At 48.4% G+C, this 27,690-nt stretch overlaps 1 protein-coding gene across 1 annotated transcript in view; it reads left to right on the top strand.

Annotated features, from left to right (window-relative positions):
- Positions 1-26,868, top strand: part of LOC129714322 (transcription activator BRG1-like) — a 77,949-nt gene extending 51,081 nt beyond the window's left edge. Inside the window, 10 exon segments of the mRNA XM_055663860.1 lie at positions 1,864-2,091; positions 10,858-10,902; positions 14,871-14,948; positions 16,406-16,624; positions 17,690-17,940; positions 19,422-19,530; positions 21,117-21,218; positions 22,086-22,215; positions 24,149-24,288; positions 26,077-26,868. Of these exon segments, the coding sequence (XP_055519835.1) occupies positions 1,864-2,091; positions 10,858-10,902; positions 14,871-14,948; positions 16,406-16,624; positions 17,690-17,940; positions 19,422-19,530; positions 21,117-21,218; positions 22,086-22,215; positions 24,149-24,288; positions 26,077-26,109 (1,335 nt within the window). The 3' untranslated portion in view covers positions 26,110-26,868.
- The last annotated feature ends 822 nt before the right edge of the window (positions 26,869-27,690 follow it).

Genomic DNA, 27,690 nt, shown 5'->3' with positions numbered 1-27,690 from the left:
TTTGGGCGACTGAGGAGGTGACTCACGACTCATGACACACTGGCGACACGCCGGGTGACGCCTGTATGGTTGTGAGTAGTTGCCCAAAGAGTCGTACCTTGTTCTGGTCGCCCCTGGATTTTCAACATGTTGAACATTTTCGGCGACCTGCTGCGACTATGACGGGTTCCGGCAAGTTGCTGAAAAAATCGCGTATGTGGGTCAGGCCCATGACTCCAGCACTTTGTGTGTATCTTCAGTCAACCGCAGGGACCAGCCAGTCCAAAGAGATGCAAGCCCAGAGCTGCTAATGGGAGAGGCGTTTTGGACGATTTATTTTCCGGTTCTTGGCCAAGTCCACTGTGTTGCTCAGGGTGCAGCTTTGCCCCTCCGCTGGTCAGCTACAGAGCCTCGATGTGAGAGGCAGGGGAAAGGGCCCTACTTGATATAGAAGTCAAAATCCAGCCCAATGTTCAGAACAAACATTATGGAAGGGCCGGGCCCAGTCCTGCACCGTAGTGTTCTCTGTACATACATTGGATAAAGTACATACGTTGGACAATTCTGGGGGCATTTGCAGCAAAGCAGTGAAAAGTTTAAGTTGCATGCTAAGCAATCAGCAGAAAGACTAGACATGATTGGATTGAAAACAAAACCAAGCTTTTCACTGTACCTCGGCACACGTGACAATAAACTAAACTCAAACTCAGATCAGATAATACCATGCATAAATACAATTAAGTCAGACTCAAGTACAATAGGTAGAGCAAAGGGGAAGATACAGAGTGCAGAATATGGTTCTCAGCATGGGACTGAGAGCAAGTGAGAAGCTCCCTCCTGAGAAGGTTCACCAGACTGATTCCTCGGATGTCAGGACTTTCATATGATGAAAGACTGGATAGACTCGGCTTGTACTCGCTGGAATTTAAAAGATTGAGGGGGGATCTTATAGAAACTTACAAAATTCTTAAGGGGTTGGACAGGCTAGATGCAAGAAGATTGTTCCCGATGTTGGGGAATTCCAGAACAAGGGGTCACAGTTTAAGGATAAGGCTTTTTTAGGACTGAGATGAGAAAATGTTTTTTCACAGAGAGTGGTGAATCTGTGGAATTCTCTGCCACAGAAGGTAGTTGAGGCTAGTTTATTGGCTATATTTAAGAGGGAGTTAGATGTGGCCCGTGGCTAAAGGGATCAGGGGGTATGGAGAGAATGCAGGTACAGGATACTGAGTTGGATGATCAGCCATGATCATGTTAAATGGCGGTGCAGGCTCGAAGGGCCGAATGGCCTACTCCTGCACCTATTTTCTATGTTTCTGCTCAGCAAGGGAAGGTTCAGCTCAGTATCTTGGCAATGGTCCCTCCTTCACACGATACCCCCAGAATTGTTCAACGTATCCAATTTAGTTTCATTTACTTATTATAGTCACGCACACCGCAGTACATGCTATCCAGTCAGTGGAAAGAATATACCCGATTACAATCAGGCTGTCCACAGTGTACAGATACAGGATAATGGAAATCACGTTTAGTGCAAGGTAAAGTCCAGTAAACTTCGATTGGACACAAGATGCTGGAGTAACTCAGCGGGACAGGCAGCATCTCTGGATGGAAGGAATGGGTGATGTTTTGGGTCGAGACCCTTCTCCAGATTCAGACTTGAGTCTGAAGAAGGGTCTCAACCCGAAACGTCACCCATTTCTTCCATCCAGAGATGCTGCCTGTCCCGCTGAGTTACTCCAGCACTTTGAGTCTATGGTTTAAACGAGCATCTGTAGTGCCTTCCGACAAACCTTAACTGGAGCTAGTTTGACAGTTCTGAGAGGGGATGAAGCTAGAGGGAACTCTCATCGCTCTGCCCTGGTGGTTTCTTGATCGTTTCAGGATCTGCAAGCTCAGGATCGTGCTCACCGCATCGGGCAGCAGAATGAGGTGCGTGTGCTGAGGCTCTGCACCGTCAACAGCGTGGAGGAGAAGATCCTGGCCGCGGCCAAGTACAAGCTCAACGTGGACCAGAAGGTCATCCAGGCGGGCATGTTCGACCAGAAGTCGTCCAGTCATGAGCGGCGAGCCTTCCTGCAGGCCATCCTGGAGCACGAGGAGCAGGATGAAGTGAGTCTGGCCCCGCCTAGCCGCCATAAACCGCCCCAAGCCCTTACTCTTCCGCGCACTCCACCCAAATCAGGGCGGCACGCTGGCGCAGCGGGTAGAGCCACTGCCTCGCAGCACCGGAGACCCGGGTTCAATCCTCACCTCGGGTGCTGTCTGTGAGTGTGGAGTTTGCACGTTCTCCCTGTCACCGCATGGGCTTCCACCGGGTGCTCCAGTTTCCTCCCATTTCCCAAAGACGTGCAGGTATGTGGGCTAATTGGTTTAGATAAAATTGTAAATTGTCCATTATTTGTAGAATAGTGTTTAGTGCACGAGGTGATCGCTGTTCGGCACGGACTCGGTGGGCCGAAGGGCCTGTTTCCGCGCTGTATCTCTAAAGTAGTCTAGTGTGGGAATGAGCGATCGATGATCGGCATGGACATGGTGGGCCGAAGGGCCTGTTTCCATGCTGTATCTCTAAAGTAGTCTAGTGTGGGAATGAGCGATCGATGGTCGGCATGGACGTGGTGGGCCGAAGGGCCTGTTTCCATGCTGTATTTGTAAACTGACCTAAACAACATATAAATGTTCTATACAAGATGTAACATATTCCGTACAAAGTGTAAATACACCATAAATACAGCATCATTCCTGCACACCCGCCATTTAAATTTCAAGTATTCCATACAATATGCATATTCCACACAAACTGTGAGCCTGCCAGCATATTCCTGGCTGTCTTTCCTCATTCTCTATCTGTAAAATTCGTGCCAGTGTCCTACGTTTCACCAAATGCGGCCGATTCATCACCCTGTGCCTGCTGAGTGTTGTTGCCTCTATGTTAAGCCGCACCTCAAGTTTGAAATGTTCACCTCTTGTTTCCAAATCATTGCATGCACTTAACCTCCCTTCCTCTGGAGATCCAGGACCCCTTTAATCCTAGTCATCCAATGCCTGCTGGCTCTGGAATCTTCCCTCCTCAACCTCTCCGTGTCTTTAAAAAAAAAAATCCTCCTTAAAACATCCTGGGTCTTCTGTTCCAACGTCTTCTTGTCTCCACCCAAAACGTCACCTATTCCCTTCCCTTCCCCTTCCCAGTTCTCCCACTAGTCTTACTATCACCTATTCCCTTCCCGCCCCCTCCCCTGAGGTCAGTCTGAAGAAGGGACTCGACCCAAAACGTCGCCCATTTCTTCTCTCCAAATATGCTGCCTCACCCGCTGAGTTACTCCAGCATTTTGTGTCTATCTATTCATTTACCCCAGAGATGCTGCCTGACCTGCTGAGTTGCTCCAGCATTTTGTCTCGACCTTGTATGACAAGTTTTGGTAACCACCCCATGAAGATGTTTGCGATGTTTTACTTTGTTGGATTATATAACTATGTATTGTTAACACAGTATGTAGACCTTTCATACCAAGTGCAATTATTTCATGATTCATGCACATTGTTCCGTACGCACGCGATATATTATAAAATGCCAAAGTGCAACACACAATGTGCAGATGTATCATATGACCTGCAAACACTCCAAGCATGCAGTTATGGAAATTTCCATGCAGCATGCAAATATTCCATACATTGGAATAAAGTGGCACAGCGGTAGAGTTGCTGTCCTTACAGCGCCAGAGACCCAGGTTCCATCCATAACTATGGGTGCTGTCTGTACGGAGTTTGCACGTTCTCCTCGTGGGCTCACCCCGGGTGCTCCAGTTTCCTCCCACATTCCATAGACTTACCAGTTTGTAGCTTAATTTGGCTTTGGTAAAAATTGTCCCTGGTGTGTAGGATAGTGTTAGTGTACGGGTGATCGCTGGTCGGCACGGACTCGATGGGCCGAAATATTAAACTCAAGCCAAAATTTGAGAGGTTTTCTGTGTGTGTGTGTGTGTGTGTGTTTCTGTGTGTGTGTGTGTGTGTGTAAATATTCCACAAAATGTGTGAATATAAAGAGAATATATCTTTAATATCATGCAGATATTCCATGCAAAGTGTATTCCACACAAAGCTGTAAATTGTTCCGTGTGTGTGTGTGGGGTGGTGTTAGTGTGCGGAGATCGCTGGTCGGTGTGGACTTGATGGGCCGAAGGGCCTGTTTCTGCTCTATATCTCTAAACTAAAGGTAGGATTAGTGTAGATGCTGCATGTTTGTCGGCATGGGCTTCCTTCTTCTTCGTGCCAATGAAACATAAACCAAAGGAATAGTTAGATCTCAAGCCGGGTGTTGAGCAGCCAGGTTGTTGTCTCTGTCCAAAACCCCTTTCTCTCATACCTCTAAGTTCCTCATCTTCATCCCTGTCCAAATTTCAATTTGATCAATGAATCAGCTTTCACCTTTACCTGTCGAGTGTTACAATTTTTTACAACGTTCTGTGTGAGAGATTCCCCCTCAACCCTCTCAATCACTAGACCGCATTGTTAAATCAAGTAGACATAATCTGAAGAAGGATCTCGACCCGAAACGTCATCTATTCCTTTTCTCCAGAGATGCTGCCTGGCCCCCTGAGTTATTATTCTGTGTCTATTTTCAGTGTAAACCACCTTCCTACACTCTCTGCTTTTACATTCTGTTCACAAACCCAGGCAACGTACGTGCACCTTAACCACCTCATCATCTTGTTCTGCCAACTTTGTATACATGGATCACAACCTCCTTCTGCTCATCATTTCAAAATCACGCTGCTTATTGCCTGCTGACGGGAATGGGATCATAACCCTGTTTAGTGAATGCTGACCTTGTGAAACCCTCGGTGCTGTAGTGTCCAGGCTGCCGAGCACAACCTTGCTGTGAGTGCTTGTGGTAGCTCAGCTAAACCTTAGCACCAACGTAAAAAACTAACTATATTTTGTCTCTATGAGGTTTGCTCAGGCTAGTGTTGTTCTCCTGTGGTGCTGACCTGTACTTCTATAACTGGGTAATAGATGTTCTTGTTCCTGCTAGTTTTGCAAATAGCAAATTAAATGTATGGATTGTTTGAAACCTCCGCACCTGATCCTCACAGGGTTAATTCTGCTTTGAGCCAAAATTGCCTGGCTTGCTATTCCTGGTTGATTTTCTGCAATATTTATTTTTCTATGTATGCATACCTGTGTGTGTAGTGCGTTTGTGTGTGTGTGTGTAGTGCATGTGTGTGTGTAGTGCGTGTGTGTATGTATGTGTACTTGTGCGTGTGTGTGTACTTGTGCGTGTGTGTGTACTTGTGCGTGTGTGAACTGTGTATGTGTGTGTGTACGAGTATGTATACTTGTGTAGGTGTGTATATGTGTACGTGTGTGTATGTACTCGTGCGTGTGTGTACGTATGTGTACTTGTGCATGTGTGAACTGTGTATGCGTGTACATGTATGTATACTTGTGTGCATGTACGTGTGTATCTGTGTACGTGTGTGTGTGTAATTGTGTGTGAACTGTGTGTGTATGTACATGGGTGGTGCGTATGTATGGTTTCATTCTTATATCCAGACCTCTACCCCTCCCTATCTCTGTTTCTTCCTACAGAAATCTGTGCTTCCCCAGCTCTGGCCCCGTGTGCATTCCTGACTTTAATCACTCCATTCTTGTTAGCCGTGCCTTCGGCTGCTTGAGCACTGCTCTGGAATTCCCTGTCACAAACCACTGCACCTCTCCGCCTGCCGCTCTTGAACCACTTTGACCAATCTATAGATCACTTGTCTACTCTTGGTGGCTCAGTGTCAAACTCCTCATCAGCTGCGCAGCACCTTACGGGATTGTGGTGGCATCGACAGCGCTCCGTAATAAGCAACTGTTCGATTGCGTGTGAGTCCGCCAGTGAGAGGCAGAGGCCGCCGACCGATACACAGTGCGGGCAGATCACGACGGACGAGGCAAAGTGATGGGTAGCCTCTGGAGGAGAAGGGGAAACGTGTCAATAAGGAAGTCGACACAACAGGAGAAGCTGTTTCGCCCATTGAGCCTGTCCCGCCATTAGATTGCACAATGGCGCAGCTGGTAGAGCCGCAGCCTCACAGAGCCAGAGACCTGGGGTTCAATCCTGACCTCCAGTGCTGTCTGTGTGGAGTTTGCACATTCTCTGATCGTGTAGGTTTCCTCCCACTTCCCAAAGGCGTGTGGGTTTGTAGGTTAATTGCCCTCTGGATGAGAAAGTGGGATAACATAGTGACTATTACTCTCACCTTCGAAGACCTACAGGGGCGGCACGGTGGCGCAACGGTAGAGTTGCGGCCTATCAGACCCGGCGGGTTCAATCCTGACCATGGGTGCTGTCTGTACGGATTTAACATGTTCTCCCCGTGACCACGTGGGGGGTTTTTTTCCGGATGCTCCGGTTTATTCCCATATTCCAAAGATATGCAGGTTTGTAGATTAATTAGCTTCTATGAATTACAAATTGTCTCTAGTGTGTGTGTAGGATAGTGCCAGAGTACAGGGTGATTGCTTGTCGGTGTGGACTCGGTGGGCCAAAGGGCCCGTTTCCATGCAGTAACTCCAAAGGCTAAAGTTTGCGGAATGGAACCCTGTGACCGTGTGGGTTTTCTCCGGGTGCTCCAGTTTCCACCCATATTCCAAAGATGTACAGATTTGTAGGTGTGAAATCCAGCCTGAAGAAGGGTCTCAACCCGAAACGTCACCCGTTCCTTCTCTCCAGAGATGCTGCCTGTCCCGCTGAGTTACTCCAGCTTTTTGTGTCTATCTTCACATTTGTAAGTTAATTGGCTTCGCTAAAATTAGAAATTGTCCCCAATGTGTAGGATAGGGTGATTGCTGGTCGGTGGGCTCGGTGGACCTAAGGGCGTGTTTCTGCACTGTATCTCTAATCTAAACCAAACTAAACTTCAGACATTACTTGTAGCTTGGTGACTATAACTCTCATCTTCTGAGACCTCCACTCCAGTGAATGTAGTAGCCTCGAGTACAGCACCAGGGTAGACCCAATGTGTAGTTCAGTGTTCAGTGCCACCCCTGAATAGGGCCAGTAGTGTAAAAGGGAAACTTGGCAGTGAACAGGTTAAATACATCCATAGTAAGATATTAAATTCATCCATTCTACTTGACACACACTAAAGCTTTTAGACCATAGACAATAGGTGCAGGAGTAGGCCATTCGGCTCCTTCGAGCCATTTAATGTGATCATGGCTGATCATCCCCAATCAGTACCCCATTCCTGCCTTCTCCCCATATCCCCTGACTCCGCTATTTTTAAGAGGCCTATCTAGCTCTCTCTTGAAAGTATCCAGAGAACCCGCCTCCACCAGATAATTCCACAGACTCACCACTCTCTGTGAGAAAAAGTGTTTCCTCGTCTCCGTTCTAAATGGCTTACCCCTTATTCTTAAACTGTGGCCGCTGGTTCTGGACTCCCCCAACATCAGGAACATGTTTCCTGCCTCTAGCGTGTCCAAACCCTTAACAATGTTATATGTTTCAATGAGATATCCCTCTCATCCTTCTAAACACCAGAGTGTACAATCCCAGCCGCTCCATTCTCTCAGCGCTGTACCTCAGTACTTGTGACGATAAACTGAACTCAAATAGCCTCAAAGAAGCAGAGTGGATGTAATGACCATTTTGCTCGTTCTAAAGTAGCCTCAAGGAACCAGAGTTGGAGGCGATTTCAAAGAAGCAGAATAATGAGTGAAACATTATTAACCTGTTAGCATTCAGCATTGTCATGCTTGTTACCAAGCTGTTTGTGCGGCACTTGCTATATACAGATCGGCAACTTTGCTTCGTAACTGAAACACCGATTACATATCAGGAAAGTAATGAGGATTGTCCCTGATTCATGAAAGGTGTTTACCAATGCAAGTCTGAGGAAGGACATTATTGCCATAGAGGGAGTGCAGAGAAGGTTCACCAGACTGATTCCTGGGATGTCAGGACTGTCTTACGAAGAAAGACTGGATAGACTTGGTTTACACGCTCTAGAATTTAGGAGATTGAGAGGGGATCTTATAGAAACTTACAAAATTCTTAAGGGGTTGGACAGGCTAGATGCAGGAAGATTGCTCCCGATGTTGGGGAAGTCCAGGACAAGGGGTCACAGCTTAAGGATAAGGGGGAAATCCTTTAAAACCGAGATGAGAAGAACTTTTTTCACACAGAGAGTGGTGAATCTCTGGAACTCTCTGCTGCAGAGGGTAGTCGAGGCCAGTTCATTGGCTATATTTAAGAGGGAGTTAGATGTGGCCCTTGTGGCTAAGGGGATCAGAGGGTATGGAGAGAAGGCAGGTACGGGATACTGAGTTGGATGAACAGCCATGATCATATTGAATGGCGGTGCAGGCTCGCAGGGCCGAATGGCCTACTCCTGCACCTATTGTCTATGTTTCTATGTTTCTAAGTGTGTTTGATACATAAAACAACTGACAGCAAGCCAAGAAGGAAACACAAGGCCAAGTAACCATAAGGTTTGGTCAAAGATAACTAGGCCATTTCTTTAACCCTGCTTGTTTGAAGCAATTTTCCCAAATCTAAATAATAATGTTTCATTCTCAAAACAACAGGTAACTTCACTGTCAATAATATCCCCACCCAGCTTCATGATTAACCTGTCTGTACAGTAGGTATCAAACTCTCATACATGAATTTCTCTTGACAGAGGCCAACAGCAAGTGCAGGAAATTCTCAGTGGTTTAGGCAGCAACCGGTGAGAAAGAGAGAGTGAGTGTTAAAGGTTCAGCGCACAGAACGGGGAGAATTTGGAGATGCAGAAGCTTTTAACCAAAGATCTATACGTCCAGAGGTAGGGGAGAGAGGAAAGGACGCAGGTACAGGACAATACGGTGGCGCAGCAGTCGAGTTTTTGCCTTGCAGCGCCGGAGACCTGGGTTCGATACTGACTACGGGTGCTGTCTGTACGGAGTTTGTAAGTTCTCCCCGTGACTGCGTGGGTTTTCCCAAGAGTGCTCCAGTTTCCTTCCACACTCCAAAGACGTACAGGTTTGTAGGTTAATTGTCTTCGATAATGATTGTAAATTGCACCTTGTGTGTAGGATAGTGCTAATGTGCGGGGATCGCTGGTCGGCGCGGACCCGGTGGGCCAAAGGGTCTGTATCCGCACCGTATCTCTAAACTAAACTAAACTTTAAGCCCTGTCCCACGGTACGAGTTCATTCCAAGAGTTCTCCCGAGTTTGCCCTGATTCGAACTCGGAGATTTACGTTGAGAAATCTTCACAAGTCTTCCCGTGCTTACCTGCCGTTAGCGTAACGATCCGCTAAAAGACGTCCCCAAGCTCCGACACACCTGCTACGATCATTCTCCTTGCTTACAACGAGTTTGATTTTTTTATAAGTCGGGAGAGCTCTTGAATAAACTTGTACCATGGGACAGGGCTATTAACTAAACTAAACTTAACTAAGCTAAACTAAACTAAAATAAACTAAGGGATAGTGATGAGAGATAGGGAGATTACAGAGGAAGGGAGGCAAGGCAAAGTTGTCTCAGTAATGGAAGCAGTAAAGAAACAAAAGTTGTGTCTGGAGAATGTAGAACCAGCAAAATAAATACCAAAAGCAGCTTTCCACACAAACGGGGAAATGTGGTTATGATCTCAAATAACTGAAACCAACCTGGCTCGCAAACAGTGCTTTGTGGGGCTTATGTTGGGCTTCATTACATCCGCGGGCGTAATACAGAGCTGAGAGTGGACATGTATTTAAAGTAGCATAAAAAGATACAAGGTGTTGAGCAACTTACCGAATCAGGCATCATCTCTGGAAAACATGGATAGGTGATGTTTCAGACTGAAGAACGGCCTCCTACCTATCCAGGTTCCCCAGTGATGCTGCCTGACCTGCTGGGTTACTGCAGCACTTTGTGTTTATCTCTGCATTCCTTGCTACACCCTTCATCTTCGTGTTCCTATGTTCCCTTGTACACCTCTGGTCTGCTTCTCAATCCCCTCCCAGCAAGTACTTCCTGAGTCCTATCTTGAGAACGTGCAGGAGATCCAACGGGTGAATCTCCTTCAAGCTAAAACAATGACGTACCCGCACAGCACTGCAGCAGCTACTCAGGATGTGGTCTCCTCTACACTGCACTGATCTGCTTTGCACAACGTCTCCACTCAGTCCTCAAGGCTTCCAGTCACCTGTCACTCCAATTCTCCATCCCACTCGCACTCTGACCCCTGGCATCTGAGTCTCCTCCACTGTTCTAATGGAACACAAACCAAACTTGAGGAACCCCAATCCAGTTCACAGCCTTTGGGACTCATTCATAATCATAACCACTGCCTCAATTCTTTTTTGAGACAGTAGCTTTTGGTAATGGTTCATCTGTTGTTATTTATCTCCTCTGATCCTGCGTGATATTTCTTACCCTCTCCTTCTCTTGCATAGTCATCTCTTCTGTAGTTTAATCTCTCCTGCCTTCCTCCCTATCCTACCTCTTCCCTTTTATTCTATCCTCACATGTTTCCTCCCTCTGATTTCGCTTAAAGCCAAAATCATCCCTTGCTCCGGTTCTGTTGTAAGGTCATTGGCTTGGAACGGTTAACTCTGTATCTCTCTCCGCAGATGCTGCCTGGCCAGCTGAGCAATCCCAGCATTTTATCTTCCGATCCCTGTTCTGAAAACAGCACAAAATCATCCTAAAAATGTCACCGATCCACGCCCTGCCCCCTTCCCACTTAACCACCTCATAAATTCACCACAATGTCCCACTGGCCTTGGCCATAGCTGGGGTGACTTCTATTAAGTGCGGTTTAGTTTCAAGTTTTCCATGTGAACATTAGTTCCTAATAAAATCAAGTAATGGGATATTTGTTGTTTTTCTTGCTCCCCCCCCCCAAATAAATATAGTCCGAGGTTGTGGCAGCGGAGGTGAAAGGATCGGAAGGACAAGCTGTGAGTAGACTAGTTTGTAGCCCGACCTGTACATGCACATCTTCGCACTGTACCAGGGCTCTCTTTGTGTCTCTGTAACTTTGGCAAAACCCCATTCATCCCTCGGCCATTACTGGGGAGCTGCGATGATGTTACGCTCCTTGTTCGACGTGAGCTGCTGCCAAACGGGTTTTCACAAATATATGTGTGTTGTGTGTTGAAAGACCCAGGAGCCCCCTGTCACAGACGGGAAACATTTATTGCCTATTTTACATTGATTTTTGGATACAACTCCGGGGAGCTGTGAGTTCTCTGCACAAGACCACAAGAAAGTGCAGAGAGTTGTGGATGTCGCCTAGTCCATCAGACAGACCAGTCTCCCCACCATCAACTCCATCTACACTTCACACTACCTCGTGAAAGCAGCCAAGATTAGTCCCACCCCAGCCATTCCTTCTCCCTGCTCCCATCTGGCAGTAAATACAGAAGTTTGAAAACTCGCACCACCAGACTCAGGAACAGCTTCTTCCCCCCTGTTATCAGGCTTCTGAACGGTCCTTCCACAATCTAGGGTGCTGTCCAATTCTCCACTCGGCCCCACTGGACTTTGTCCATGGAATTATTACGCTACAACTATATTCTGCACCTTAGCTCTTCCTATTTCAGTGCACTTGACTTGATTTCATTTATGTACAGTATTATCAGACCTGACTGGATAGCATGCAAAGCTTTTCACTGCACCCATGACAATATTAAACCTCAACCCTGGTGCTTTGATGCTAAACTAGCAGAATTTCCAGATTATTCGATGTTAATATCCAAACATGTCGCACAATCTTTAGAGATACGGCGAGGAAACAGGCCCTTCAGCCCATCGAGTCCGTGCCGAACAGCGATCACCCCATGCACTAAACCTACACAGACTAGGGGCAATTTTACAACTTAACAAAGGCACTTAACCTGCAAACCTTAATGGCTTTGGAGTGTGGGAGGAAACCGGAGCACCCGGAGAAAACATGCGTGGTCACAGGGAAAACGCACAATCTCTGTACAGACAGCATAGCCAGGATCGAACCCATGTCTCTAGTGCCGTCAGGCAGTAATTCTACCGTTGCATCACAGAGCCGCCCCAAATCGTGCAACACATTTTGCAGTGAACCCCATTTAAATGGAGTGAGAAATATGAAGGCATTCCGGATCGGATCCAGATCCAGCAGCGAATCCGCCCCTGGTGTTCCAGACTCCAACCCTGCCTCTTTTTCACACAGAGGGTGGTGGGTATCTGGAACGAGCTGCCAGAGGAGGCAGGTAGAATAATAACAATATTTAAAATACATTTAGACAGGTACATGGATGGGACATGTTTACAGTGACACGGGGCAAACGCGGGCAGGTGGGACTAGTTTCTGTGCTGCATCGCTATGTGAGTCCAAGGTGCCGAGATCTGGGCTCAAGGGCAGGGACGGATACACTTTGCCAAGCAAGGTCGCTCTGGGAAGGGCTGCAGGAACAGAGGGGAGAACAGCTCCACAGCCCCACCTTCAGAGCAGCAGGTGGCAGTGCAGGTCGGATACAGGGATACCTCTGCTGAGAGGCAGCTCAGTAACTCAAAAAAGTTCCTCATCTGTCCCACCTCCACTGGACTGGCCAGCCAGACCTGTACCAAGAACACCCAAGGAAAACATACACAAAGTGCTGGAGTAATGGTGTAGGTCAGGCAGCATCTCTGAAGTACATGGATTGGCAACGTTTCAGTTCAGGACCCTTCTTTTCCACTCCCCTCATCCCTTTCCAAATATATTCCCCTCTCTCCTCACAGACTCTCAGAACAGGGAGTCAGTAGCTCAGCCAGGGAATTACCTGAGGGTAGAGTTCTTCCATTCCAATCTCAGCTCCCATGACCAGCAGGGTTCTCTCTCTCTCCCTCTCACCTCCCATGTCCCAGCCCGAAATTAGTTCTGCGGACTAACAGGGAGAAACTGCTGAGCCTGTAGAGAATGCCAATAAAGCCATGATTTTGCCCCTTTTCTCCAATTGATTTCTTTCGCAATAGACAATAGGTGCAGGAGTAGGCCATTCGGCCCATCGAGCCGGCACCACCTTTCACTGCGATCATGGCTGATCATCCCCAATCAGTACCCCGTTCCTGCCTTCTCCTCATATCCCCTGGCTCTGCTACCTTTAAGAGCCCTATCTAGCTCTCTCTTGAAAGTATCCAGAGAACCGCCCTCTGAGGCAGAGATTTCCACACTCACAACTCTGTGTGAAAAAGTTCCTCGTCTCCGTTCTAAATGGTTTACCCCTTATCCTTATTTTCATCGGTGTTGATTTCTTCCTGATGTTTCACTGCTTAAATCATCACAACAACTTGAAGTAATTTAGCTCGTCCCACCTATATTAAACAACTTCCAAAGGAGCATTCTCTCCTACCTCACTCTCAGTCCGAGACTCTGACTTCCTCAACCCACACTCAGTATCCCAGCTGTAACACTCTCCGTCCTGTTTTTGGAACTTTTCACATCCTTGCCCTTCCCTCCCTTAGCTCTAGTGCTCTCCCAGATACATCGCAGTAACTCAGTACTCGCTCCCCTAGTTATGCATCACCCCCCCCCCCCCCCCCCCTTGCAGTGTGAAGGGTCAACACTCACTCCAGAGCTGGCTGGGTTGCTGCACAGCCGGCTGCACTTCAGTGCAAAGTCAGGCCGGAAATGGGAGGCAGAAGCCAGCCTTGTGTGGAATGAGTGCCTTTGCGATAGCATCTCAGTGTCAAGTTCATGGCCGCTTAAACTAAACATCTGTTCTGCACGGTGCCCATCCACCCGCGTCCATGTGTGAACGCACATTCTCTGGACAGCAGCAGTTTGCTTTGATTTTTTTTGTTAATAATTTAGTTTGTGTTTTTTTGGCTTCATGTGCGCCCAATTTAGAGCCTCTCCGGGCCGAAGGGGTGGCGAACACAGGCATTTGTTTGGCCAAAGATAGACACAAAATGCTGGAGTAACTCAGCGGGTCAGGTAGCATGAAGGGTCAGGCTGGAGAAAAGCAATAGATTACATTTCGGGTCGAGACCCTTCTTCAGACTGGGACTCTCAGTGCGAAGAAGGGTCACGACACGAAACGTCACCTATTCTTTTTATCCAGAGATGCTGCCTGATCTGCTGAGTTACTCCGGCACTTCAGTGTAAACCAGCATCAGTTCCTGCCTACACATTTCTTTGGTCAGGTGCCTGAGAGGCTGGGATATGGACCGACACATCTTTGATTTTGTCATCGGATGTTTGTGTTGTGTGGACTGTCTTGTAAAGACAGATCTTGCGGTGATTTGACACTGCAGCCTCTGAAACTAGGTACCAGAGAGACATTGAACCTGACTCCCCCGACCATGACTCTGCCTTGTGGAGCTGGTCTGATGACTTGTTTAATCCCAGCCACTGTTGACAAAAGGACAAGCACGGTGAGAAGTCACTGGATGTAGTCACTGACATGCCCCGGGTTCCATCCTGCCCTCGGGTGCTGTGTCTGTGTGGAGTTTGCATGTTCTCCCTATGACCACTTGGTTTTTCTCCGGGTTCTCCGGATTCCTCCCACATCGCAACGACGTGCGGATTTGTAGGGTAATCGTTTTAAAAGTCGTTGCCCATTTTCTTTTCCCGACAGGAGTAGGGGGTTGCTGTGCGTTATACCCTGGTGATGGACTGTGCCAGTTTCGCCCATCGCCAACCAGCTCAATGAAGGGCTCAGTCCTGGCACCCACAGTGCCTCCCTAGTTGGCCACTCACCAAGGGGCACAGGGTATCGAACTCTCACCCTGGGGTACAGTGCACAAAACGCATGGTCCCTCCCCCCTCCACGCCCACCTCGCTGCCTCTATCACAGCAGGCACAGCCATGCAGTTCAGATGGCACGGGTGGGGGGGAGTCGGCTGCACCCTCTGCTCTCACGCCCCCAACTGTCACGCCACTCGCAACCATCCCCTTGTTTCCTTGCAGGAAGAAGACGAGGTTCCTGATGATGAGACGGTGAACCAGATGATAGCCAGGCACGAGGAGGAGTTCGACCTGTTCATGGTGAGCAGCATGGGAGGGGCCGGACTTCATTGAAAATGACTGAAAAGTGAAAGGCCTGGATAGAGCGGATGTGGAGAGGATGTTTCCACTATTGGGAGAGTCAAGAACTAGAGGGCACAGCCTCAAAATAAAAGGACGTACCTTTAGAAAGGAGATGAGACAGAGTTTCTTTAGTCAGCGGATGGTGAATTTGTGGAATTCATTGCCACAGGCAGCTGTGGAGGCCAGGTTATTAGGTGGAGTCAAGTTTTTAAAGTGGAGATTAACAGATTCTTGATTGGTACGGATGTCAGGGGCTATGGGGAGAAGGCAGAATGGGGTTGAGAGGGAAAGATAGATCAGCCACGATTGAATGGTGGAGTAGATGTGATGGGCCGAATGGCCTAATTCTGCACCTTTAACCTATTGAACTTGTGAAAAGCATCTTAAACACAAGCACAAATATCGTAAATGCCTCCCACCACCACCCTTGGCAGCACGTTGCATGCACCCACTCGATGGGCCGAATGGCTTCTGTGACTTCTGCTCGATCTGACTTATGGACTGTTTACTCTGACGTAAACTCCCACACAGTGTTGCAGCCAGAGATGCAGAGGCAGGCTGCTGTTGTACACTGAATGCCAGAGTCCCCTGACACCATGCCAATAAACTCCTGTAATTTCTTCACTTTGGTCCCACTGTTGTCTCCCCTGCCCTCTGCGTCACTGAGACAGATGATCTGTTTGTGGGAGTGCACTATACACATTACCCGTCATCCTACCAACACTATCGCACCATAACACCAGCGAGGTGCTTTAGGGCTGCTTGGGATTGTGCCATACGTTTACGTCCCTTTATCCTGTTGGCCTTCAATTTTAGCTTGTTCCTCCACATGGGCTTCCCATGCTTCAGAGTGGGGGTAGGTAGCATCACGGGCTGGGGGCATCCGGCACGGGGGGGGCGCTGAGGGGAGGGGGGGGGGGGGGGGGCATCGACAGCTGGATATGTGACGTTACACACCCTGAAACCAAGGCACATCTGTGACGGACGTTTGTATCTTTTCATCTCGTTCCCCATCGCCCTTCTTTCTCCCTCCTTTTTTCCCCTTCTCTCTCCCTCTGTCTCCCCATCTTTCTCCTTCCCTTTTTCCCACCCCCCTCCGTGCTCTCTCTCTCTATCCCCCTTCTCTATCTCCTCCCTCCCTCCTGACGTCCCAAACCCCTTTCTTCCTCAACCCCTCCGTCTATATCGTTCTTTCTCTCCATTGTGACCCCCCCCTCTCCCTCCATCCCTCTCTCTCTCCTCTCTCTCTCTCTCTCCCTCTCTCACTCTCTCTCTCTCTCTCTCTTGCCCCTCTGTCCCCCTCTCTCTCTCTCTCGCCCCTCTCTCTCCCTCCCTCTCACCCCTCTCCCCCTCTCTCTCTCTGCCCTCTCTTTCTCATCTCTCCCTCTCACTCCACTACCCCCCCCCCCCCCCAGCGTATGGACCTGGACCGGAGGCGTGAGGACGCCCGCAACCCGAAGCGGAAGCCGCGGTTGATGGAGGAGGATGAGCTGCCTAACTGGATCCTGAAGGACGATGCGGAGGTGGAGCGCTTGACCTGTGAGGAGGAGGAGGAGAAGATGTTCGGCCGAGGCTCACGGCAGCGCAAGGAGGTGGACTACAGCGACTCTTTAACCGAGAAACAGTGGCTCAAGGTAGGAGTGTGAGTGCGTGGGAATGCAGCCTGCCCAGCAGGACTCCGTACACATTCGCAGCACCAGCCACGCATGCACACACCACTGCCAGAGCCTGTGTGGGGCCAAGGCAGGAGCGAGGTCAGCCTACAGTCAGGGGTAACGTGCCTGTGGTGGCACCACACTGGCACACTGCACAGGTAGGCACATGGAGGCATACAGACACACACACCGGCTCAGGCACACACACACACACTGGCACAGACACACACACACACACACACACACACACACACACACACACACACTCACACACACACACACACACTGGCACAGACACACACACACACACACACACACACCGGCACAGGCACACACACACACACATACACACACAGGCACACACACACACAGCCGGACTCGCACACACACACACACACACAAAATGATGGACTAGCATTCACATACACATACACACGCACACACACACACACACACACACTTACACACACACACACACACACCGGCAAAAACGGGCATGCACACCCACACACACACAGGCATGCACACACTGGCACAGGCATATGCACACACACACACATACATACACATACATGCATGCGCATGCACACACAGAAACACACACGTACATATACACACACAATAATGAAACAGAAAGACACAGACACTCATAGAAGCACAAAAGACAAGTGTACAGAACATACTCACGCACACATATGCACGCACACACCCACACTCGTATGTAGCCAAACATACAAGAAACATGTACATAAAGGCACATAAGCACGTATAGAGACATATATACACACAGGCATATAACACACTGAATAAGTCATGCACACATGTAAACACCTACACACAAAACATACACTTACATAAACACTCACTTGCATGCACGCACATGAGCGCATGCACGCGCACACACACACATGTATACATGCATGCACACACACACACACGTGCACACACAGACAGAACAGACAGGCTTACGCTTGCCTCCCACATTCCCGGTGCTGAGTAAGGTTGACCAAGGATGGGTTTCATTGTCCTGTTCTTCCCCCACAGGCCATAGAAGAGGGCAACCTGGAGGAGATTGAGGAGGAGGTGCGGCAGAAGAAGGCCCGCAAGCGCAAGCGTGACGTGGACCCCCCGGTGGTCATGGCGACCACCAGCACACGCAGCCGGGACAAGGATGACGACGACAAGAAGAAGAAGAAGCGTGGCCGTCCGCCCGCCGAGAAGCTGTCCCCAAACCCGCCCCACCTCACCAAGAAGATGAAGAAAACGGTGGAGGCCGTCATCAAATACAAGGACAGGTTAGTGGCAGCCAGACCTTTACTTTAGTTTAGAGATACAGTATGGAAACAGGCCCTTCGGCCCACCGAGTCCGTACCGACCAGCGATCCCCGCACACTAACACTACCCTACACACACACACACACCAGGGACAATACACTTATACCAAGCCAATTAACCTATAAACCTTATTAATGTTTGGTGTTTTCTGAGTCATTTGTAACTGTCACTGTATGTCATGTTGTTACTTGTGGGCGGAGCACCAAGGCAAATTCCTTGTATGTGAATACTGGGCCAATAAACTTACTTACTTACTTACTTACTTAAAAAACCTGTACGTCTTTGGAGCGTGGAAGGAAACCAAAGACCTCGGAGAAAACGCACGCAGGTCACAGGGAGAACGTGCAAACTCCGTACAGACAGCACCCGTAGTCGGGATGGTACCCGGGTCTCTGGCGCTGTGCCACCTGTGTGGCGGGGGTAGGGGTCATGGAGGGGCCGGGTGATGGGAAGCAGAGGTGAGAGAGTCAAAGGTTTCATTGTCCTGTTCTCTCCGGCCCACACACTGACACGGCCACAGGGAGAGCAGGCAAACTCCACACAGGCAGCATCACAGCGTTGTAGGTTAATTGGCCTCTTGAAATTCGCCCTGGTGTGGATGAGAAAGTGGGATAACCTAAACCTAGTGTGAGTAGGTGATCGATGGTCGGCAAAGATTCGATGGGCCGAAGGGCTGTATCTCTAAACTGAACTAAACGACTAGAAAAGGGTGGAGATTTCATAGGGGAAGGAGCTTGCCATAAAAACCTTTCATTTCTCAGCGGTAGAGTTGCTGCCTTACAGCGCTAGAGACCTGGATCCGATCCTGACTACGGGCGCTGTCTGTACAGAGTTTTACGTTCTCCCCGTGACCACATGGGTTTTCTCCGGGTGCCCCGGTTTCCTCCCACTCTACAAAGACGTACAGGTTTGTAGGTTAATTGTCTTAAGTTTTAAAGACATTGTAAATTGTCTCTGGTGTGTAGGATAGTGCCCGTGTACAGGGATTGGGTACTGATGATCAGCCATGATCACATTGAATGGCGGTGCTGGCTCGAAGGGCCGAATGGCCTACTCCTCCACCTATTGTCTATTGATTGCTGGTCGGTGTGGAGTCGCTAGGTGGAAGGGCCTGTTTCCATGCTGTTTCTCTAAACTAAACTAAACTTTATCAGGGCTAGCACAACCGTGAAGGGTGGACGGTCTCTGTGACATTTTTGTGATTCTCTGCTCCGTTGCATCGTGTTGGTTCACTGCAAGCTGTAATTAGTGTAGACAGCAATATAAGTCAGCACCTTATTAAGTCAACTGGTGTTGTGTGCCGGCACGTGTGGTGAGTGTTGTGCTATGGGTGGGACTGCATCGTCCTGCCTCTATAATGATGGAGTGCCAGCAGACATCTCCCTCCGCTCCTCCCGCGCAAGGAGCCGCTAATAATTGACTCTTCTTTTCTTTTTTAAAGTAGTACTGGCCGACAGCTCAGTGAAGTTTTCATTCAACTCCCATCCCGCAAGGAGCTCCCAGAGTATTACGAACTCATCCGCAAACCGGTCGACTTCCGGAAGATCAAGGTACTGTCCCTGGGCCCACTCGTGCTGTGGGAATGTCACGTCGGCCTCCTTTAAATGCGGGCGATGCACGCATGTGTATGCCCAATGTAATGCAGCCTCTGAATATGCCATGCGTACCGGCATTTCAGAAAGTCGGTCAAGACAATAGATGCAGGAGTAGGCCCTTCGAGCCAGCACCGCGATCGTGATCATGGCTGATCATCCCCAATCAGTACCCCGTTCCTGCCTTCTCCCCATATCCCCTGACTCCGCTATCTATAAGAGCCCTATCTAGCTCTTTCTTGAAAGTATCCAGAAAACCGCCCCCACCTCTTCTGAGGCAGAGAATTCCACAGACTCACAACTCTCAGGAGAAGACATGAGAGTGGGGTCGAGAGGGAGCGGTAGGTCAGCCATGGTTGAATGGCAGAGTAGACTTGATGGGCCGAATGGCCTAATTCTGCCCCTATCACTTATGAAAGTGTCTTTTCTTCTGTAAGGTGCTGGGAGCCTGTGGCAATGGCACAGGTGAAGTGAGCACTCTCTAGACCAGGGATGGTGCTGAGAAATCTGCCCAGACTGATGCCATCAGTGCATGCTCACTGCCCAGTTACTGGTGTAACTGCACAGGCCCACAGCACACATTTTGATACAGTGTGGACACAGGTCCTTTGGCCGAAATTATCGATCTATTGATGGCTAGCATACATAAATAGTAGATACCAATGTTCACGATAAAAGTCTACAGTACATTGCCAAATGTATAGGTACAGAAGTGTGAAAACGCACACCTCCAGATTCAAGGACAGTCTCTTCCCAACTATTATCAGGTATCCTGTCACCAACTAATGAGCAATCCTGAGCTACCATCTACCTCATTGGAGACCCTCGAACTATCTCTAATCACACTTTATCTTGCACTAAACATTATCCCCTTTATCCTGTATCTGTACATTGTGGGCGGCTCAATTGTAATCATGTATAGTCTTTCTGCTGACTAGATAGTGTGCAACAAAAGGCTTTTCACTGTACCTTGGTATACGTGACAATATACTTTAGGGGTGGCACAGTGGTAGAGTTGCTGCCTCACAGCGCCAGAGACCCAGGTTCGATCCTGGCTACAGGTGCTGTCTGTACGCAGTTTGTACATTCTCCTCGTTTTCCGCAATTTCCCCGAACATTCCAGGTTTGTAGGTTAGTTGGCTTCAGTAAAGATTGTAAATTGTCCCTAGAGTGTAGGATAGTGCGAGCCTGCGGGGATCGCTGGTCAGTGTGGAATCGGTGGGCCGAAGGGTCTGTTTCCGCGCTGTATCTTTAAACTGAACTACTTGATGCTTGGGTGGCGTGATGGGCACTCTGTGGAGAGGCACTGATCTGGGCAACTCTTCCTTCCTTTGGGCACGGCTGGACGACTATCTTTGTGCATCTCCCAGCAGCAAACTGGTGAAGCCTGCCTGGTTTAGGAGTGAGCTATGAACCACTCTGCGCTGCAACGGGGAGGGGCGAGGGGGGAAGGAGGAGGGTCACTGCACATTCCTGGAAGGGAGGCGTGGATTTGAGGAAGGTGCCGACTGCCTCCGAGCTGACTGCCTCCTTTCCCCCAGCAGGAGCGGATCCGTAACCACAAGTACCGCAGCCTCAACGACCTGGAGAGAGACGTGATGCTGCTGTGTCAGAACGCACAGACCTACAACCTGGAGGGTTCGCTGGTGGGTAACGGGAGGCTTGGAGCGATGGCAGCTACGAGCAAAATGGCTGCTCAACCTTCAACCAGCCGAGCAAATTAACCACACTGTCCTCTCTGCTCTGTCCCCACAGCCCAACACATTTTGTTTTTCATATATTTATCTAATTCTCTTTTAAAATTGGAATTAAATTTACTTGTACCATCGTTGCAGGCATTGTATTCCAGGTCATAGCAACTCGCTGGGTGATAGAAAGTAGGCTTCCCCTCTCCACTGGCTTTGCTGTTAATTCCTTTCTAAGCCTGTCCTCACGTCCCATAGGCAACAAGGGCTCCCTTTCCATCCTGTCATAAACATCTCCATGTAATCTCCTCTTAGCCTTCTCTACTCCAAGTCCCTCCTAGAGGCCGGGTACCTGATCTGGGCCTGAGAGCTTTGACTGTACCCGTCAAGTTCGGTTTGGCTTTGAAAAGAATGATTAACCCTCGGGCCCAGGTCCAGACCAAGCTGCACCGGCGCTTTACACATGAACAACCTCCCATTGCCCAGGATGATATCCTGCACAAAATGCCGGAGTAACTCAGCGGGACAGGCAGCATCTTTGGAGAGAAGGGTGTCGACCCGAAACGTCACCCATTCCTTCTCTCCAGAGATGCTGCCTGTCCCGCTAAGTTACTCCGGCATTTTGTATCTACCTTCGATTTAAACCAGCATCTGCAGTTCTTTCTTACACATGATAGAGATAGATGGCCCTGATAGAGGCCAACATGGACATGACGGAATGAATGGCCTCCTCCTATGCCCTATCCTACTGTATGTTTCTGCTTGAGTGTCCCCCCCCCCCCCCCAAGTTATTCCACAGTGATAATATCACCTCCCTGTCTCTCCCAGATCTATGAAGATTCCATTGTGCTGCAATCCGTTTTTACCAGCGTGCGGCAAAAAATTGAAAAGGAAGAAGACAGCGAGGATGATAGTGAGGAAGGAGAGGAGGATGAAGAGGAAGGATCCGAGTCAGAATGTAAGTACTGCAAAGAGTTTGGTTTCCACTTTATCTTGAGAGATTCTGGGTTAGATTTTCTGCTCCTAGCCCTTTGTACACACCATCCCTGCCACATTCACACAAAGCCTCCTGGACTGGATGGCTCTCTGAGAACGGACTGGGGTGAAAGCCCGCTTTAGTTGGCAGAAAGATGACACACATATGCTGAGCAGGACCAAGGACATTTGCTGCCCGGCTGCTCAGTAGACGGAGATAGGTTTACAGGATTTAAAGCTGAACAGATACCCAGCCAGTGGTCTGTACACCATACAGAGCAATTGGGAACTGAACTGATCCAATGTTGAGCGAGAGGTCTTGGGTTGAAAGAACACACGGCACATACAGAACATACAACACGGAAACAGGCCCTTCGTCCCAAGTTGCCCATGCAGTCCAAGATGCCCCATCTACACTTGTGTCGCATTTACCCCGTATCCCTCTAAGCCTTTCCTATCCATGGACCCGTCCAAATGTCTTTACATGTTGCCGTGGTTCCTGCCTCAACTACCACCTCTGGCAGCTCGTTCCATTTCCCCACCAGTGAAGGATTGTATTCACATACTTCCTGATTCAGGGACAGTTGTTAACAGGCATCTGAACCATCCTACAGGCATCTGAACCATCCTATCTCCAACTAGAGAGCAGTCCTGACCTGCCACCTACCTGAATTGGAGACCTTTGGACTATCTTTAATCTGACTTCACTGGACTTTATTTTGCACTAAACGTTATTCCCTTTAACCTGTATCTGTACACTGTGGACGGCTTGATTGTAATCATGCATAGTCTGACTGGATAAAAAATAATATCACTGTACCTCAGACACGTGACAATAAACTAAACTAAACTAAATTGTGTAGAAAGGAAGTGGGGATTCTGGTTTATACCGAAGTTAATTTCAAGAAGGGTTCCGACCTGAAACGTCATCCCATCCTTTTCCTCCAGAGATGCTGCCTGACCGACGGAGTTGCTCCAGCACTTTGTGTGTAAACTGAACTAAATTCTGGTTGATGAACAGTTTAGGAATAGGGATAGCCAAGATCATCTAACGGTGTCAAGGGCACAGAGCTGGATTGATGGAACACATTCTGACCTTGGGTAATAGATTAAGGAATGAGCATGTTGAGAATCGGAATGCACGGGGCTAAAGGACACATTCTTGATTCTTCTGGCTTACAAAATGAAGAGATTCAGGTTCAGGGAAAAGGCTCTCGCTCCAGACACTCTTTGTTCATCCCGGCTGTGCTGAGAATACGTACACAGATTAAGTTTAGTTTAGAGATACAGCGTGGAAACTGGCCCTTCTGCCCACCGGGTCCACATTGACCAGCGATCCCCGCACACTAACACTAACCTACACACACTAGGAACAATTTACAATTTTACCAAGCCAATTTGCCTACAAACCTGTACATCTTTGGAGCGTGGGAGGAAACCAGAGATCCCGGAGAAAACCCACGTGGTCACGGGGAGAACGTACACATTCAGTACTATCAGCACCAGTAGCTAGGATCGAACCCCGATCTCTGGCACTGTGAGGTAGCACCTCAGAGAGGTGTGAGTGTGTGGAATTCTCTGCCTCAGAGGGCGGTGGAGGCCGGTCCTCTGGATATTTTCAAGAGAGAGCTAGATAGGGCTCTTAAATAGCGGAGTCAGGGGATAGAAACATAGAAAATAGGTGCAGGAGTAGGCCATTCAGCCCTTCGAGCCGATATGGGGAGAAGGCAGGAACAGGGTACTGATTGGGGATAATCAGCCATGATCATATTGAATGGCGGTGGTGGCTCGAAGGGCCGAAGGGCCTACTCCTGCACCTATTGTCTATTGTCACCTCTACCATTGCACCACCGTGCCGCCAGGATATTTAGGACAATTGTTTGTGACCCCCATTTCTTGCTCTCTTCCTCTCGCAGCTCGGTCGGTGAAAGTGAAGATTAGGCTGGGCCGGAAGGAGAAGAGCCTGGATCGAGTGAAGGGGCGGAAACGCTCTAGTCGTGCATCAAAGTCCAAACCTATTGTAAGCGATGATGACACGGAGGAGGAAGTGGATGAGGTGGGACCCGGTACCTGAGCCCGTTATTGCCGTTTCCATTATACAAAGTTGAGTTTGAGACAGTGATACGGGAACTCCAGTATTCGGTGGTCTTCAACCTCTCCGTGTGGACCTAAGCTTGTAGCTTTGAGTAATGTCATTTAATTCACCAGCTTTGATTAGCAGGTGGCTTAAATGTAATTGGAGATGCGCTGTAATGAGTAAGATCAGACTTCGTAACCATATAACCATATAACAATTACAGCACGGAAACAGGCCATCTCAACCCTTCTTGTCCGTGCCGAACACTTATAACCATATAACAATTACAGCACGGAAACAGGCCATCTCAGCCCTTCTTGTCCGTGCCGAACACTTATAACCATATAACAATTACAGCACAGAAACAGAACTCAGCCCTTCTTGTCCGTGCCGAACACTTACTCTCACCTTGGGACCTAAGGACCAAACTGCTTGTAAATGAAGGACAAAGATCGGATGGCGACACAAGGGATTGCAGATACTGGGCTCTTGAGTGAAACACAATGTGCTGGAGGAACTCAACGGGTCGGGGAGCATCTGCGGCAGGAGGACTGAGTTACTCCAGCACTTTGTGAGCTGAAGGGTCCCGACCCGAACTGTCATCGTCTATCCATTCCTTCCATAGATGCTGTCTGACCCGCTGAGTTACTCCAGCACTTTGTGTTTCACACAATGGTCAGATAATTTGTTACGTTGATCGTGACAGAAATTTTGTAACCCCTCTGCTCTTCGTTGAGCTAGTCCCCTTCTCCCTGTATTTGGCCCATATCCCTCAAAACCCTTCTTACCTATATACCTGTCCAAATAGCTTTCAAAGTCATAATTGTATCCGCTTCTGTGGCTTCCAATCACAGTTCATTCGAGAATACAGACTACCCTCCAAGTGGAAATAAAATGCCCACTTAACTCTCTCCCTTCTCATCTTAAACCCATGCTCTTTAGTTTTAGAATCGTCTACCTCAAAAGACAGTGAGCAATCAGTTTATCCATGCCCCTCATGATCTTGTACACCTTAATAAGATCATCCTACGCGCCAAAGAAAAATGTCACAGCATATCCAAACTCCACCAAACTCAAGCCCGCGAGTCTCTTAATATTCCGGTGAAACTCTTTTGCACCTTTTCCAACAATTACATCAGTCTGAAGAAGGGTTTGAACCCAAAATGTCACCTATTCATCATCAGTCTGAAGAAGGGTTTCGACCCGAAGCGTTACCTATTTCCTTCGCTCCATAGATGCTGCCTCACCCGCTGAGTTTCTCCAGCATTTTTGTCTACCTTCGATTTTCCAGCATCTGCAGTTCCTTCTTAAACATCATCTATTCATGTTCTCCAGAGGTGCTGCCTGACCCGCTGAGTTACTCCATCACTTTGTCTTTTTTTTAAAAAATAAATCAGCATCTGCAGTTCTTTGTTTCTGCATCTTAATGACATCCTCCCTCTAGCTAGGTGACTGGGACTCCACCTACAGTCGTCCATGTGTGGTCTCACCAACAACCTGTCCAGTTGCATCATTAAACCTCACCCTTTGTTCTCATTGCCCTCATAACTATTCATTACTCACAAGAAAGGGCAAGTATGCGAAACGCCGCCTCTGTGTAGCTGACTCACTACTTCTAAGGAAATCTGCTCCGAGGTTTCCCTGTTGAGCTCCCACTAGTAAAAACACTGCAGGGCTTCATGAAGGAACGAGGTCGGAGATGCCAAAGTTACCAGGATTGTCTTGGATGGAATTTATTTATTGTTGTTTGTTTCTCTGCCTTTTCAGGAACGGTCCGGAACTGGTACAGATGAAGATTAATCTCAGGATGACATTCCGTGTTGGGATCTACACTGGGGCTTGTCCTTCCTTCTGAGAGTGACTGTGCGATGTTCTCGTACCCGTGTCCAGCTAGCAGTGTAGTGTACGTTCTTAGTATACGATGTGATCTTGCATATTTATAACAGCAGAGCAGAAGGCATGTAGGATTATCAACTTTAGTGTCTCGCTGTCTTGAGGCTGGTCGTGTTCACAATGGCATTAATGGCACAGTCTTTTCCACGTTGCCATTCATTGTGCAGGATGCGTTAACTCTTAGTCACAGCTGCTAACTCCAAGCATCTAAACCCTCCCTCCTCCTACCTTTTTGTTTCCCACCGAGTTTCCCCGCACTGTGTAATACATAGTCCATCTGGTTAATTGTTATATTAATTAAATTAACCAGATTGGGTTGAATCTGGGAGCTTGACACTAACTCACAGTTAACTCATCGCTGGTTGATGCACAAGAAATGACAACGTGAAAAAGGCTGGCCAGGAAAAGAACAAAAACTCATGAATTTGGGAATACTTGATTTTTTTTTAGAGGTTTATTTTTGTTTCTTCTCTCCGTGCGAGCGCAGTCGGTCACATGCAGTCCTAGCCTCGTTGTATGGTGACATGTGTAAGCATGTGTGTAGGAATTCATTGCCATCACTGTACTGTATTTTAAACAGGTCAATCCCACCCATCTCTGCAGAGCCCGAGGGAATTCTGTACTGTCATTATCACTGGACTACAATAAAATAAATACTTGACTGTGTCTGATAAATCTATACCTATGTCCATGCGTGTGTCTGTTTGCAATGGTGTGTGTGTGTGTGTGCGCGTTCGTGTATGCATGCCTGCATGTGTCTGACTGCGCGTGTGTGTGCATGCATGGTGTGTTAGTGTGTGCTAGCTTGTGTGTGACTGCACATGTGTGTGTGTGTGCACGAGTATGTTGTGTGTGTGCCTGCATGTGTCTCGTCTCGTGTGTCTGACTGCATGTGTGCATGTCTGGCCGTATGTGTGTGCCTACAAGGGTGCAGATGTGTGTCTGCCTGTGCACACGTGTGCGTGCTCTAGTGTGTGTGTGTCTGCTTGTGCATGTATGTGTGTGTTGTGGGTATGCGTCTGCCTCTATATGTGTGTGTGTGTGTGTGTGTGCGCCTGCCTGTGCACGTGTGTGTGTACGTGCATGTGCAGGAGTTATCATTCAGTAACATCAACTTGCAGCTTTGATGTAGAATATCTCAATGCACTTAACAGAAGTGATAAAAACAATGATTAACATTGAGGCATTATGGCAGATGGCCAAACACTTTGTTTAGAAGAGTTCTGTCCTAAAGTTAGAGGCAGGGTTATGTAGAATTCTAGAGCACATGATGGTGGGGCTATTAATCTCAGAATAAAACTAACATCAGTAAAGTGCAAAGGGACAGAAATGGAGGAGCACAGATATTCTGGAGAGTGGTAGGGCAGGAGGTAATGCGATTGGGAAGAAACCACAGAGAGATTTGAACTCGATGAGAATTTCAAGTCAAAGCTTTGCAAGCTGTGGGTCGGGGTGGATGACACATAGAGACTCTGTGCCGGGTAGGAT

Source organism: Leucoraja erinacea, chromosome 39, assembly GCF_028641065.1.
Source record: "Leucoraja erinacea ecotype New England chromosome 39, Leri_hhj_1, whole genome shotgun sequence".
Taxonomy (NCBI): Eukaryota; Metazoa; Chordata; class Chondrichthyes; order Rajiformes; family Rajidae; genus Leucoraja; species Leucoraja erinaceus.
The sequence above is the reverse complement of the archived record's forward strand: the minus strand, read 5'-3'. Positions and strand labels throughout refer to the sequence as shown.